Raw genomic sequence first — 16806 nt, forward strand, 5'->3', positions numbered from 1 at the left:
ATTAGGTTGGAGGTATTGCATCTTCCAGCAGGCCAGGGAGATTGGTAATAGGCCAGTTACCTGTCTTAGGGTCTGAGGCAACAACCAGAGCATAAAAATGAGGGCCTAGAAAATGCTTGACATGTAAATGTTCCACACCATTCTGCACATGATGAAATATAGAATGATACTGATCCTGAAAAAGTTATATATGAATTAAAAATATTAGTCAGAAATAATCTTGTACCAACAGCTTCACATGTTGCATCCTCAGATCACTTTAGCTGAAACCACTTGTGGCTTTCCTGAATTCAGGACAGAAAGCAAAGATCTCCTTAGCCAAACTATGTGAAAGAGGAGGTATACGAGAGTGGAACGTTTAGGGCAGATGGCAGTATTTCTCGAAGCTCATTTTCACATCCTTCATTCAAAATGTTTACCATCGCAAAATTGCTAATTCTGTGTTATCCCACTTTCGTATCCACTCCCGACACACTTGGGGCAATTTATAGTAGCCAAAGGTTATACAACCCTGCACATCTTTGAGATGTGGGGGGAAATCAGAGCACCCGGAGAACCCCATACAGTCACAGGGAGAACATGCAAACTTCACACATAGTTCATTCTTAGACTGTAATGAATTATGACGCACGGCTTTGCAAGAAAAACATAAATAAATTGATCTGTATTAAGTATTTGAATTTCTGCAAATGAAATCTAAAAGGCCAAACAACTTTATGATGTTTTTTTAAACTAAAAAGTTAGTGATAACATCAATTAAAGATAGCTCATTTGTAACAATGAGCCATGTCACTTCATATTCCTCTAACTTTACCAAAGTATTATCTTTAAAATTATAATTAACATGATGAATTTAACAGGGTACTTGTTATTTAAGTTAAAAAATATATTACACAGGCAGTGTGCTAGGCCAACACTCACCTTTATTCCCTTATCCTTAATGAAGAGATTGATTTGCATATTCCAGTTTAATAATAGGGACACAATCACATATTTATCTGCTAAAATCTGACATGAGCAGCAATGATTATGCAGATGTGTAACATAGTTTGTTGGACTGATCCAGTAATAGTTCTATGTGGTACTAGCTTCAGAGGATATAAACACCGTCAGAAATAAACATATCTCTCAGATCAGAGATTTTAAAATAAATCTGATGCAACATCACAGTTTTCTGAGGCTCGGTAATGTGTAGGCAAAGTGAAGAGACATTGGACATTTTGCATAATTAAAATCCAGCTTTGTAAGAGAAACGAGAAGAGTTGTTATTTTCCAAAGTTAGTCACAATTTACGGGAAGCAGTGTTAGTTTCTCTCAGGGAATGATTTCAAGTCCAAGGCTAGACAATGAGTGTCTAGACAATCTATTGTAAAAATAAATCCCATTCCTCACCTAACCTTCATAGCTACTAGATAACGATCAGCATCAGGATCCCAGGGCAACTCAGAAGTATTCACGTAACTGGAACATTCCCAATCAGCCCACGAGTGTTCAAATTTCTGGGTTTAACTATCTCTGGTTTTGCTTGTTTCCAATAAGGCCAAAGCAACAAGAACAGCACAATCTTGTTTTGTGCCCCATTCAGATTAAATGGAGTTAGAATAATGTCTTTAAGCTTTCTTGGAAATAAAAGTTTCAGGAAATCACCAAGACTAGATGGCACAAGCCATGGCAAATGGGGGCAATTTATTGATGCTCATCTTAAGGTTTTTTTTTTTTTTAATTGCACGAGCTTGTAATCTACTAGTTACAACTGCCTCTCGATGTTAAAATTACAGCAGACATAAAACATGCAGGGCACTCATAAATATTCGACCTCTGAATTGTAAGTAGTACTGGACAAACATGATTGAATATTTGCGTTTTGCCTTCAATATAATAATTACTTCCTATCACCTGCTAAATTAACAAAACGTAATTGACCATGTCATTAAAGCAGAAAATGCTGGAAATACTGAGGTACGACTACCTGAGTTTTTTGATTTTATTTCAGATTTCAAGCATCTGCAGTTGTTTTTCATTTTCATCTACTCACTTTGCTCTTTCATTGTATGATAATCATAATCTATATTTAACTGAACTACCCCCCAAATCCCACCCTGCCCAATGTTTTCAGTTTGAGTCCTGTCCTGGTGCTTGGATTCCATTCCATGAGCTCAGAAGTGGATCAACAGGCGGGCAGGAATGAAGCAACTCAGGAAAGCAGCATATTGAGAATGGACCCAAAAGAATATGAAAGTATCTTAGGTTTGTTTATATATACACACTATACAAGCCCCGTAATACCACTCATTAGAAGGTTAATAGAGGTATACATAAACTGAGCCGAACACTTTCTTTACGAACGTTTTTATAATTCAGCAAACTGCACTAAAGTTATAGAAATGTTCATATTTTTCTCAGTGTTTGAAGTTTCACACACACAGGCAGAGTGCATGTGTCTAACATCAGTGTTGATGTCAAAACAATGTAAAGCTCCCAAACTTGAACAACCACAAATACATACATTTTTACAGTCTATTTTTGCTAATTTTGTTGGAGCTTTTCTGAGGAATTATTGCAAAAATAGTCCCCAATTCCCCAAATGTACTTTTAAACTATGGACATTGTACAACAAGATGGAACTTTAATATACGAGCTGAACTAGCTTCCAGAAAACCCTTTTAGAATGTGTGCAGGTGCCTCAAGATTTCATTAAAAAAACAGGGAACTTGTCAGTCAGGGAACTCCTGTTGATTATCATTGTAACACCATGTGAAACAATCCAAATAGTTTTTGTGTTCTCAATCTACTGTTATCCACATTATTTTTAATATATTACACTTAATCCTGACTCACCCACGTACCTTACTTCATTCCAGTCTTCAATAATGCAAATTACCAGCACAGATTATTGGTAAAACTTTCCACTGCCTATCTGCATAGGTAATACAGATTTGGGTAGGGGTTGTTCCACAGATCAAATATTCCAATCCTAAGAGAACTATATCCACCTAGGTCTGTTCAAAGAGCTGACTTGGGGGTATGGTGCACTCCAGACACGACTTGCCAAATTTGTTTTGGTCAGGCTGACTTTGCCAAAATGTCTATGTTTTGCCTGTTTATGAGTTTTGAACCAGGATTAGAAGAATGGCATCAATGTTCCCACAAAATAAAAAATAATGTTGCTTTTTCTAAAGTGACAATAATATTTGAGATGGGTTCAGCTGAGAGCTATTAGCAATTGTCTCACATACCACTGACGGATTTTTTTTTTGTTAGTTGAGAAGGTCACATTTCAACCTCCAGTGTCAGTGCAAGAAAACGGGCAAATTTTATCCATTCATTTTAACCTTATAGATACATATTTTTATTACAAAGCCAAATACAAGTTCAGTATTTAAGGAGTAAATATCTATTCTCCCTCGCAGCTGCAACTTGCCTATGAAAGAGCTGAGACAGTGAGGGTCAGCACACTGATACTGGGAAGAAGAGGCAACTACTAGAACCACAAACCCCACAGTTTATCCTGCTCTCAAGAATGGTATCCATCTCCTGGACCATTCCTTCACCATTAAATATAATTGTGGGCAATTACATCTTACTTGTGACCTCAGAGAATGAACTTAAACTACACTTCAAAAGTATTCCTCACCAAGTTTATCCCTAGAGATGTTTGCAATTCATTCCAATTTATATTAACTGGAGTGCCACAAGAGAAATTTACTAACTGAAAAATAAATTTAAAGTGAAAGGATTTCCAGGAAAAAAAAATATATTCAACTCCATGCACCTTATCACTAATTTGTAATAGATATGTATCTCTTTTATCCCACCTCCACAAAGGTTGTTTGTGGTACCATGGTCCTATTTTGTGCTCATTCTTTATATACTTCCCTCGTGAATAAGGGCTTTTGGCAGATTGCTTGACCAGGAGAGCATCACAGGAAAAACAATGTTGGATGATTAGGATCCTGAGGCCACAAGGGACAAGAGATCACAGCCATGTAACTCTACAACCAGTAGTTACAGCAACTGTTCCACTTTAGGTGCACTATTGAGATTAAAGATAATCTATTGCATTCAGCTTGAAAGATATGAAATGCGAGAAAACCAAATATCTGGTATTTTTAAAAGCCTGTTCTTTCATGTTTAGGATCAGCATTACAATAATTTCCAATGGACCATGCTGCTGGCAAGCAAGTCAAACAGCAAATTGTTCTACTTCAATGCTGTACTATACATTAGCAGCATAGACTCAACAGTGGTTAGGGAAGTGATCTCATATTCATTCGTTCAGTGTTTGCATGAGTTCTTGAACATTTATGTTTTTGGTTACAATGTTGCGGAGGCAAGGTGCAAACGTTTCCCCATCAATATTATTATTTCACTTGGTAGATATTTATTAAATAAATATACATTTGTAAAGTACACATTTTTTCCTTGAATACCTGCAATGTGGCTGGTAAAAGAATCAGAAGGGTGTCAATGGGCACGGGGGAAAGTATATCACAGGAAATATACAGGGATTGGTTCTGTTGAAATGCTCTGAGAGTCGGCATAGAATCCAAAGAATGAAGGGCCTCCATCCATGACATTAGAAAAAATGAGGCCAAGGACTGATTCAAATATTTACACAATTAGTTATAGGATTGTTATGAGAATTAATGAGGCTTTCAATTTTGAATCATTTTACAGAATGATAGTGTTAAGCAAATGTAATTAAGGAAAGTGCCTAACACCAGAAGACACCCAGCAACTGGTGATGTCCATGAATTGCAGACGTCAAGCAGTCATTGCATGCAAAGGATATGCAACAAAATACTAAACATGACTACTTTCATTTACATGACATTGCTGTGTTCCAAACATTATGGTACCCTGAAATGGGGGGACTATTTATAAACACTGTTGTCATTTCTACATGGTGAAACCAAAATGTATAAAAATGGCCTTTATTAAAATCTGACAACGTGCACTTTAACCACGTGATCTTATTTCCTATTACAAATATCAAATTGTGGAGTACAGAGGCAAATAAATAAATGATGGGTCTTTGGCCCAAACATTATGGAGGGCACTGTATATTGAATAGTTTGTCACTGCTATGCGAATAATGTTTTAGAATGTGTTTTATTACACTTGGAAAATTCTGTACAGGCCTGATTTCCATTTCACAAATTGGAGACACCAGCAAAAACACAAAAGAGTTTACAAAAACGCTCACCGAAATTATGGTTTAAAGCAACAGAAAGTATTGCAAAGTATTGGGGATATTTCACGATGGGGGTGAAGTATGACCCAAAAAACATCTTTTGAGTTTTGAAGGAGTTTGATAGATGGGGAGAAAATGATTTAATTAGTGAAAATATTCCAGATTAATGACAACATAAAAATTATTAGAATTTTAAAAAGCTTTCTTTTGAATATTTTAATAATAGTGTAATTAAAATGTGGAATTTGCTACCACGGAGTTAATAGCAGTGATAAATTTAAAGCAAAATTAGCAAAGTGCTTTAAGGAGAATGGTTTAGAAAGAAATGCTGAGAAGGTATGATAATATTAGGTGGGAGGGAGGTATCTTAGAGAAAGAGCACCAGCACTGACCAACTTGGTAAAAAAACATGTTGAGATGTGAAATTTAAGTATTGAATTAAAAGATGGGTAAGACAAATAATCTCACTTCTACATATTTGCCTAATGGAGCATGGATGCAATGGGATATAGATTTGGTGGATTATAATGTAGTCAGCAAATCCTGGAGATCAGCAGGTGTACTGGTTTCTAAATGGAACATACGGTTCTGTATGATCTCCTTGTTAAAAACTTACGATAACTTACAAAAAGCTGATAGACAATAACGATCATTAACCACCCAATAATTTTCAACTCCTGCAAAACTATTGGTAGATAGACACAAATGTGTAGGAACCGGCTGCAGATGCTGGTTTAAACCGTAGACAAAAAAAGCTGGAGTAACTCAGCAGGGCAGGCAGCATCTCTGGAGAGAAGATTTTGGGTGAGGTTTTGGGTCAAGACCCTTCTTCAAACTATTGGTAGCTTTGGACAAGTGCTCAGGACAACATACTTGCTTGTTACAGTGTGAGAGATATAACCTATCATCACAAAGTAGACTCTTTGGGACAATGAACAAATACATCCATGCATTCTTTGGATGGGGCAATGGAGAAAGATACAGACAACTGGATTTATTGCAGATTAACTTCCCCAAGTGTCAAAACTTAGTTACATTATGTGCAGGTTCTACTCAAGAAGCCAAGTCTACGCCAGGTGGCCTTAAATGCATTTTTATAAAAGAAATTCACATTATATTTAGATGTTCTAGATTACGGCGGACAAAATGACCTGATAATGTCACATTCACAAAACATGGGGCAAACATTAATTTCAAAATAATTCCTAAGTATTAAAGCCCTGTCCCAAGGTACGAGTTCATTCCAAGAGTTCTCCCGAGTTTGCCCTGATTCGAACTCGGAGATTTAGGGTAATGGCCACTCGTCAGTGCTCAGGGCTCTCATGGACATTTTTCATCATGTTGAAAAATCTTCACGAGTCTTCCCGTGCTTACCTGCCGTTAGCGAGTCTTCCCGAGTACCTGCCATTAGCACTAAGAGACGTCCCCGAGCTCCGACGTACCCTACATTCATTCTCCGTGCTTACCACGAGTTTGATTTGTTTTTAACTCGGGAGAGCTCTTGGAATGAACTCGTACCGTGGGACAGGGCTTTTACACAGCAACCACACAAGTTATTTGTTACTTTTGTAGGGCAACCCACACTAAATAATTTGATCATATTCTCAATTTGCTTAAATTAGAAAATAATGCATGTTTGTTGCAATGGATCAGTGCATTGCAGGAATGTATCATGGTCAGCTGTTGGAAGAACTAGTATACCAATGAAATCAAAGAAGAATGTGGAAGTAACCTTGAAATCCATTAGCTAAATGAGTAGTGATGCTCTGGAACAAAATTCATTCACTAATTCAAATAATCGCACAAGAATGAAACCTGTGCTACATAGGGTAAAATTATTCTTTTTTTGTTGAACTGCTAAACCGTTTTAAACATCACACTCACATAAAAGCACTATGACCATCAAATGTCAGCATATTTGCTTGAGGAGCATGGTGTGGTTTATGCCCACAACACACGCGGAAATGAGCAAATTATTTTCAGCTACAAATATGCTCATTACACTCATTCAAGATCATTTCCCCCACTCCAGCAAAACATCCTGTGGGGATAAGGTTTTAAATCAGACATGAAACGAATGTGAATGGACATTTATGTTGTCTTACAGTATCCATATGCAGATGATGTAGATTTATAAAATCCAAATATATGTTAGAAATTTGAAATAAAACAAGAAAATGTTGGAAATGTTCATCTGAAGGGGAATGAGTTAATATTTTTCCTATTTGAGCAAACATTTTTCTTATCACCACTTTTTATATTGAATAACTTTCTTTTAACTCAAATCATATCCTTCACATAAAATGTTGCTCTGGTAACCTTGGTCTTTCTCTGTGGTGATTTTCATTACATTTACTTTCAAGGTTCAAGGTTTGTCTAATGTCAATTTCCAACCATTGCTTACCAAGTGGTGTATAACTGATTTGTGCTTGATTTTCTTGACTTCAGGTGACAGACTCCACTCACATCTATTATACAAGCTCAGACAGTTACAACCTCAACATTTATTTCATCCATTTCACCTACTTGTAGGACTATTCTTCTCATTTCATGTTACCTACTGCAAAGTAAAAATGGCTTTGACAAAATGTTCCTAGACCCAAACATTAACCCTATTTTCCTATGTCTCTGTATGAACCTCAAATTGCCAAATGTTTGTGAACTGATTGAATGTAAATTTGCAGTCTTTTACAATACTTGTGGGTGATCCTTGTGCTCGTGTCTGTTGACTACATGTGACTAATCGATCTGGTAAACCTAATTCTGGCAAACAGCTATTCAAAATACATGACTATACAAGAATTGAAATCCTCAAGATGTTTTGGATCCATTTCAATTTGTTTTACATCAGCACAAGGACACATTAAATTCTGCAAATACATGCTTATATAATTCATAAATGCCATACTGGTCGACTGAAGATTGATGATCAATATTAATGTTACCGGAAAACCCTTTGATCTAGTGTAGGGATTTATATCTAAGTTGCTTGCTTGATGAACCACAAACATTCCCCCAGATTTTTTGCATTGAACTGTTCCAATGTCTTTTCGTTACCCCGTTTCAAAAGTAGTATCATTTAGCCTCATGAAAATATTTTTGGCATGGCTAATACTATCCCTATTCTTAAGTGACCAAAGGTGTAATAAATTGATATGCATTATTCAGTGGCGATATTATGAGGGAAGATGGGAGTCGGGAAGGAGGATTATTTTATCTTTTAATTATCTTACATTAATGTAGTTGTTGCGATTACTTCAAGTTTAAATTTCATTTCACGAGTTCAGTTAAAAGGAAATCAGTTTGTCTTGAAGATACTAATACACCAAAACTGTATTTGTGGTGATATCAAGTACTTAAATTGATATTGTCATGTTCACAAATGCAAATGATTACTCCGAAGAATGAATATTTTTGAAGGTTACACGTGATTGTCTATAAGGGTTCTTATTTTGCAGTCAGCTTTACTTTTGATCTGATAATTAACAGTCTCCTTTACCAATGATATCCCTTGTATCTTGTTATACAGTACCATTAAGATCTAGTTGTCCAAGCTGGCAGAAGATGAGTGTGGAGGACTTCACGAGTGTGCAGCCAAGAAGGCTATTTGTTTCAAATGATAACAATTTATTGCTTCCCAAGTGAAATAACTGAGAAATGTTTTATTTGAGTTGCTTTTCCCTCCCTATCTTAGTGGTGCCAAATACTATTGTGTGCCTAAACTAGCACAGTCAGCAAACTCTGCATCCAGTATGACTCAGTTTTACCAAAAAAGTCATGTGGGAGACTTTGAATGTCTCTGAATGATGCTGTGAAATTAGGTTACTGCAGTGAATGAACAATGGAACACAAATTAGTGACAATGATCTGCAAAAATCATGAACTCAAGTGGTTTTGAAGGACAATGCAAACTGAAAGATATTGTTTTGAATGACAGCAAAGCATAACAATGTATAGCTTTGAACTCACAGACAGCTATTTATTGCTGCATGTGGCATACAAAAGGTATACTGATAAGAAGTAGTTGTATATTGCAAATCAAGGACTAAATATGATCGGGATATAGGAAGGGAAGGCAGATATACTCTGATAATATTTCACTTCCCACCAAGCAAAAGTCATAACGTCTCTTTGAAGCTGGACCAAGTTCAGATACAACATGTTGTAAAGATTGTTGGCTTCATAATCGTCTCACTGCAATTCCAAATTACATTATGCATACAAAGTTATTTTGAAGCATATTTATAAATTTTCATTTCATTAATTTAAGGATCAGTCTCCAACTTTTTCACATCTGCATTAAGACTGGTAGAACAAGAAATGTCCTACAGAGGCAACAGAGATGTTTACTACTCAGGCTGAGTAGAATCTATTCACATGCAGGAGTTTTGAGGGGATGTCAAGATGATGAGAAAAAAAGAAATAAAGATTTTGGGATACATCCAGAAATGCTTCTGCAACAATTTTCTTTTATTTAAATTAGTATCTCAGCCCTCTCCATTGAATATTTGGATGCAAATCAAATCTGAGAAAAAACTTTTGGTTTTGAAATAGATTCTCTTGATTATCTGTTGTTTTTTATAAATTGCAATGAGTATCAATTCAATGAAAAAAATATCTTTAATATGACTAATGTTCAGAATTGGGTTTAAAAACTTTGTAAAAGACCAATACTAAGTAACGACAGAAAATCACTGACTATCTCTTTAAGCAAACTCCTCCCTCCCCCTCTCCCCCCAAAATGTGTTCTGTACATGCACCATTGTCAGGGTGGGCAGGCAGCAATCAGGAAAACTCAAATCTTCACATAGCTAGTTCAGAAGAAACTCTTCATTAATCGTCTCTTCCACCTGCCATGTTGTTTGGTTAGTAATTACAAATATAAGTATAAATGGCTGAATTTTCACCTAGTGCCAAAAGGTAAAGGCAAGCACACCCTGATATGTTAAATTAAGTACAACCAACATTAAATATTAATGCAAATATAAATTTCCATTCTGGCTGTACTTGCACAACAGACAACAGACTTTTTCCTGTTTTTTACACAACTGAAGACTTATGACCATTTTACTTAAACTGATCTCATTACCTGTGACCTTCAATCCACTTTTCTTAAAGATGGAAATAGTAAGAACTGTAAAACTGTTCCAGTATATTCCCCAGTAAACTGAAGATCATTCCCTGCAAGTTCAATATAGCATTTGGCAGTTCAGATAATAACAGATGTTTTTTTCTTTTTACATACATAGAGACAGTGTGTGTGTGTGTGTGTGTGTGTGTGTGTGTGTGTGTGTGTGTGTGTGTGTGTATGCCTCTGTATGTATCAATGCGCATGTATGTGTGTATATGTGCTTGTTCGTGTATGTGTGTGAATGCAAGTGTGTATGCATGTTTGTATGTGTTTGTACACATATATAATATATATTTGCATTTATATATATATATCTGCTCAATTTCTAACATTTTGTTTACTATAAATCACCTCGTTAGGAAACAAAAGCACTCAACAATTTTCTTGATCTAATTTCGGTAACACTAGGAAGACCTGAATATTTCCCAAAGCTTAAACCACCCCCCCCCCCCCCCCCCCCCCCCCCCCCTCCCAAAAAAAATCTCAGGACAAATTCAGTCTGCCCACCTTTTGTTTTCCAGTGCCTAAGACACCGAAACAACTATTTGTACAATTAACAACCACCTGACATTTTAAAACAAAATTAAAAAGAAACACTCTTCATCATAAGCCATGCATGGTTTTGGTGCCATCACCTACCCTCCCAATAATAAATATCCATTTGTGTTTTTTTGCATTTAAAAACAAAATAGGAATATCATTGTACTCTGTGCTGTGCCCAAAACACAATGTACCTGTCTCTCTGTACTTCTGATTCAGCCTTTGCTACTTCAGTTACAGTCAGTGATTAGGACCATCATGTTCTCGTGCCTTTCAAACTTTGCTTCCTGTACTATATTTCCCCCTATCATGTTGCATTGCATGAAATATGTTATTCTGCTCAAGTAGTCCTGGACTCGAAAATCATGAAAACACATTCCATGACCAGGGCAGCTCATTAAGTCATCACGATTGTTTTCTATCTGTATCCCTGAAGAGTAGACAACTAAAAACCAAACTGGTGGCAGCAGGCACACACTGGTATTTCACTTGGCTTGACGCTGGTTCTTACCAAGCTGGCACTCCCAATGTGGATCTATAAGAACACAATCCAGCACAGAATTATCTTTCAATTGGCAAGTCAGGAACAGCCTGTCACAATTTTGTTCCCAGAAAGGTTTATAAGTTCTACAGTATCTAGCCCTTTCTTTCAGCTACTTGGTGTCTAAATTACTGTCACAGTTCACTGGTGAAGGTTCAATGGTGGGAGAGTTCATATAGTCTGTGGGGTTGATGACTGCCTCATCTGTTGGTGTAGCATTTTTTGTGAGCTGTATACCCTGGATCAGGTGGATCAGCTGTTTTACTTTCTCCAACGAGGACTGCATATCCTTTTGTCGAGCGAGCAATGTATTCTTAGTCTCCATACATTTCTAAAGAAAAAGAAAAATCCCTTTTAGTGTCAGTTATGGATTGTACTGAAAGACGCATTTGATTCAATTTACATTCCCCATGTATTTTTTAAATTTCCAATTTCCATACTTTGGAGTCCACCTTTGTTCTTTTACCAACAACTCCCATGGTATCAAATGTAAATCAATGGTATGAATCCTAAGTTCACGGCATGTTCAGAGCTTAGCGATCATCAGTAAAGCTTATGGACACCTTGATTTATCCACAGAGATACAGAAGGTAAAAACGTAATAAAAAGAGTCAGAATATTGTGTATATCCTTAAGATCCACCTTGAAGAAAGGATAAGATTGGAATACAACACATCCAGTGCAGATTCACCTTGATGCTGGTTAGGCCAGATAAATACAGACATTTAAGATGTTGTAAGAGAGAATGTTGTTAAGGTGACGTTACTGCAAAGTTTTGTAATAAAGTCAGTCAGGTAACTAAATAGTTCATTTCTAAAAATCCAGACTGAAATAGAAGTCAGTAATGCAAAGATGATTAAGTTACTCAAAGCCTACTCTGTCTATGAATATATTCTTCCATTCAAAGTTAAAATAATTACTTTGATCTTCATTTAGGACAATTCCCAAAACATTCTCTTACATGTTTCTTTACACTCTGTATATAGTACCTCTATAATTTTTAAAAATTACAATGAGGGTATCATTGGCTAGGCCAACACATTGCTCATCCCGAACTATTCTTGCTCAGGTGCCAATTACTTTCTTGAATTGCTGTGGCTCTTCTGTTGAAGCCATCTGCTGGATAAGGAGTACCAGGATTTAGACCCAGCGATGAACAAATAAAGTAAACCCTCATTATAACGGAGCATGGCAGGGCGGAGGGGGGGGGGGGGGGTTTATGATGTCCGTTATTGCTGATTGTCCGTTATAAGCGAGTAAGGTATTATCATTGTATGTAAATGAAACTAAGAACTGCAGATGATGGTTAAAACACAAAAGAACACAGAATGCTGGAGTAACTCAGCAGGTCAGGCAGCATCTCTGGACAGCATTGATGGATGGGTGACGTTGGGACCTTTCTTTAGACGGATTCAGTCTGCTCAGCTACTTCAGCACTTTGTGTTGTTTCACTTTAAAACTAGGAGCTGATGCCGCAGGTCTGCACCAACACGCCCTTCATCACCCACCGCACAGCCTGATGATGCGGCTGTTGTTGCGGCTCACGCTGTAGCCCCTGTCCGGAAGTGCTTTTTCAGGCTGCTCCCAACAACAAGACCTGCTCAGTCACCGTGGGGCTCCCTCCCCTCACCTGCAGTCCCTTCCAAGGTAGAATATGTCGCCGACTTTGGGGGCGGTGGAGATGGTGGTGGGAAGAGGCCGAGTGGACAGAGGGACGGGAGAAGCAAGAGGCGGTGACGGTCGAGCAGACAAAGCAGGAAGTAACAGTGGCAGATGGTGGGTGAGTGACCAAGCGCACCGTATTGAGGGCGGCGGCACCAGCACTGAAGAGACTGGATATTTGGGACACTGTGTCAATCAAGCAAGTTATTTGGTCGGAAGAATCAAGCTCTTTGAGTATTATTACAATTGCTCTCATCCAGACAAGTGAATAACATTCCACTTGAATCCTGATTTGCATTTGGCAAAAAGGGTTTGGGAGTCAGGTTGTCAAAGAATTCCCAACTTTAGACCAGCTTTTGTAGCCACAGTACTTATGTAGCTGGCAATGTTTCTGGTCAGCAGTAATCCCTAAAATGGTGATAGCATAGAACTCAGTAATGACTATGCGACTCAGCGGGTCACGCAGCATCTCTGGAGGTAAAGGATAGGTGATGTCTTTTCTTGTCTGATTCGCCTTATCTTTTCCTGTCTTCAACAGATTGGGCCTGATCTTTTCGCACCTGCAGTCTGATCAGTCCTAGCCTTTTCTCACCTCCAGGTCTTCTCCCCCACCCCCCACCCCCTACTTTCATTCCTGACACAAAATGTCATCTATCTATCTAAGCAACAACGCATCTGATGAGATACCATCAGTTCCAGATGAAGGATCTACACCTTAAACATCAACTGTCCGATTACCTCCACAGATGCTTCCTTGCCTACTGTGTTCCTCCAGTAGCTCTCCTTTTTTTCCCTATCAGTTCCAAGTTGCTGGTGGCATGGAGTAAATAGATTTTTTTCTCATGTACCAAACTTAGCGATGTTACAATACTCACCCTCAGCGGCGCTGCAGTTCTGCCACTGGCCGTGTGCGCGACTTTGGCGCCTTTGGGGGGGGGGGGGGCGGGATTAAAATGCCGTTTTCTCCTGCCTGCGGAGTCAAACTTTCTCAGGCTGTTCAGCTGCTGCAGAAAAATCGTTCCGACTTCCGTTCTCTGAAGTTTTGTTTTTTTTAATCGCGGGACAATTTAATCCCTGGAGTAAAATAAAAAGCTACTTCTAACGCCGTCAACGCCTACAACGGGACGGATCTCACGTAGGGGACAAAACATAAGGTAAGCCGTCTATTTTACATATAACCTTGCTTCAAAGGATGACTTTAATTCAAATTTCATTGGCGAAAATGTAATTTTACTTCGGAGTCACGTGAGTGACTACGTGAAGAACCCGTCCAGCACGCATGCGCGACATGAGCGTTCACGCAGTGCAACAGCGGCGAACGGGCGTACGGGCGCTCCCGCTACAAGCTGAAAGAACGGACCGTTCGAAATGCCAAATTTGCTCTTCTTTGTGCACCAGGGGAAAACTGGAAAGAGCAAAGCAGCACAGAGGAAAACAGCCCCCGTTCGACTCCAGGGAAGGAGCGTCCCATCAGTGGAGGGGGCGAGAGGCGGCACCTGGACCGCACACGCTGCGGTCCACAGACACGGGTACCGAGCCGAAGCCCAGTCCGCTGCTAGAGCTGCCTGACCAACAGCAGCGGACTGGATGGAAATCAACATACAAACCGGCCGGTAATCCCTGCATACTCCGACAAGGAGACTCGCCGCCCGAGAACAGCAGAGGCAGCCGCTTGAGCAAAGTTGGCGACCAATCATCGGGCTGGAGACAGACACACAGAAGACGGACAGGCCGGCTCATTCAGAGAGCCGGCACTTCAAACTACCGCCCGAGTTGTCTCCAAGCCTTAGACAAAGGTCATGGAGCAAAAAACTCCAGCGAGACTTGCCTCGGGAGCTGGGACAAGCTCGCCAAGGGAGCACAAACACTCCCGATCCAGTGCACTAACAGCACTGGCCATCGCCCTCATCAGAGGAGATCGGTGGCGACCAGGGCTGGGATGGTCAAGAAGAGGGGTCAGTGGCTGAACAACATCGGGAGTATGCTTGAGGTACAGGACCAGGAAGAGCTGCTGGGTGTGAGATACCGTTACGTGGCTACACCGCGAGCGAGATGGCCATTCCAGCCTAATCTGGCGGCCAGCTTACTACCTGTCTTTTCTAAAAACCTCCCCAAGACAGGTAGTCATGAGGCGTTGGACTTTATCACGCCTTCCCAAAATTACATCTGCTCGAAGTGCCTACCATTGTTGGGGGTACATTGAGCAGGGCATTTAAAAACCCAAAATCTTAATTTGCAATATTGATACCCCTGACGTCGGCTATCATTTCGCATGCTCATTCCAGAGGGGCAGGGTAGTATGGCAAAACACCTGACCCTACTGTCCAACACAGTATGCGATCCGCAACCTCTCGAAGGAAGTCATAAAACCTGCCCTCAACCTAAAAAATTCACAGGACTGTGAGAACGCCGACCTCACAACCACAGATCCTGCTATCTGGCAAAGTTACCAAACCAAGCCTAAAAACTGGACGAAGTGTCCAAGATATTCGGCATCGTGAGGGCAGGACCTGGAATGAGCAAACCACACAAAACCAGACAGCAGTACCTCCATGCATCCACCAGTAGGCGTCTACTTTATGATACTGGTGAAAGCTCGGGGCTCGCATGCCAGTCCCCGCAAGCCTTTTCAGGACAGGGCCCAGAGCGGGACCCATGGAAAATGCGCCACCCCCCAACAACACCATCCCAACAGACAAGGAACTGGAAACCGAAGAAATTAACACACCACTAAACAACATTGGAGGTAGGCGAGTATGGTTCCTACCATCACATAAAAGGTGAAGGGTTTGTGCTAACAGGGGGGGGGGGGGACACCTGGTTTCGGAAGCATGAAGAACTATCACACTTGGTAGTTATACCAAAAGTATTCAAGGACAAAAATTGAATGATGAAAACTTGCCACCAGTTCAGCATGCACCCCAAAGGGGTTTTTCCCTCCCACTAAAAAGGAAACATGAGGGACAAGCTGAACTGGAGAAGATATACAAAAGGGTCATAAAGAAGTCTAAATATGAACCTTTGGAACCGTATTAAATTTACCAAAAAACCCAAAAGATGGTGAATGTCGCACCATCATTGACTTAACCACTTGAATATTTTCACCAGGTATACACACTTCAATGGAAAACTTTGTAACTGCCAAACGTGGATTTCCTTAGGATACTTTATGGTAGGCATCGACTTAAAAGATGCATTCTATTCAGTACCCAATTTAGGCTGTGGGCCGAGCATCAAAAATGTGTCTAGAAATAGGATTTTGTGACCCAAGTCACCAAACTACATGAAATGTTCACATATTGTGTAATTTTTTTAATATAAATCACCCCTGAAACTCTATATGAAGAAGACTTGCACATTTTTATTAAATTAGAGAAAACCCGGAAAAATGTCGGGAATGTTTTAGTCCAATCAAAGCACATTTAACATTGAGTTGTCTGCCAGTTGGCCAATCACGCGCTTTGTTTCAGGCTAGCACACAAAATGGCTGAGGGGGCTTCACATATGCCTGTTTTACTGGAGATTCCGATGTGTTGTTCCGTGGAATAAATGTCGTGGAAACTTGCAACAGGTAATTGTATTTAGTGGGAAAAGCATTAAAAAGGCTGAAGAAAGTGCTGCGAAGTGGATTAAAGTGCAAGAAAGCCTTCAAAGTCCCTGCTGATGTGCTGGAACACAAAGAAGGCCCCCATGAATCAACTCTAACTGAAAGGTAAAAGTCTGAATTTATGAAAATCT

At 39.4% G+C, this 16806-nt stretch overlaps 1 protein-coding gene across 5 annotated transcripts in view; it reads right to left on the bottom strand.

Moving 5' to 3' along the window:
* Nucleotides 1-10709: 10709 nt before the first annotated feature.
* Nucleotides 10710-16806, bottom strand: part of phf21a (PHD finger protein 21A) — a 212023-nt gene continuing 205926 nt past the window's right edge. For all 5 annotated transcript variants that reach the window (XM_033039227.1, XM_033039228.1, XM_033039226.1 and 2 more), the window contains one exon: nucleotides 10710-11737. In XM_033039227.1, the coding sequence (XP_032895118.1) occupies nucleotides 11519-11737 (219 nt within the window). In that variant the 3' untranslated portion in view covers nucleotides 10710-11518. The remainder of the gene's footprint in view (nucleotides 11738-16806) is intronic.

This window comes from Amblyraja radiata, chromosome 20, assembly GCF_010909765.2.
Source record: "Amblyraja radiata isolate CabotCenter1 chromosome 20, sAmbRad1.1.pri, whole genome shotgun sequence".
NCBI lineage: Eukaryota > Metazoa > Chordata > Chondrichthyes > Rajiformes > Rajidae > Amblyraja > Amblyraja radiata.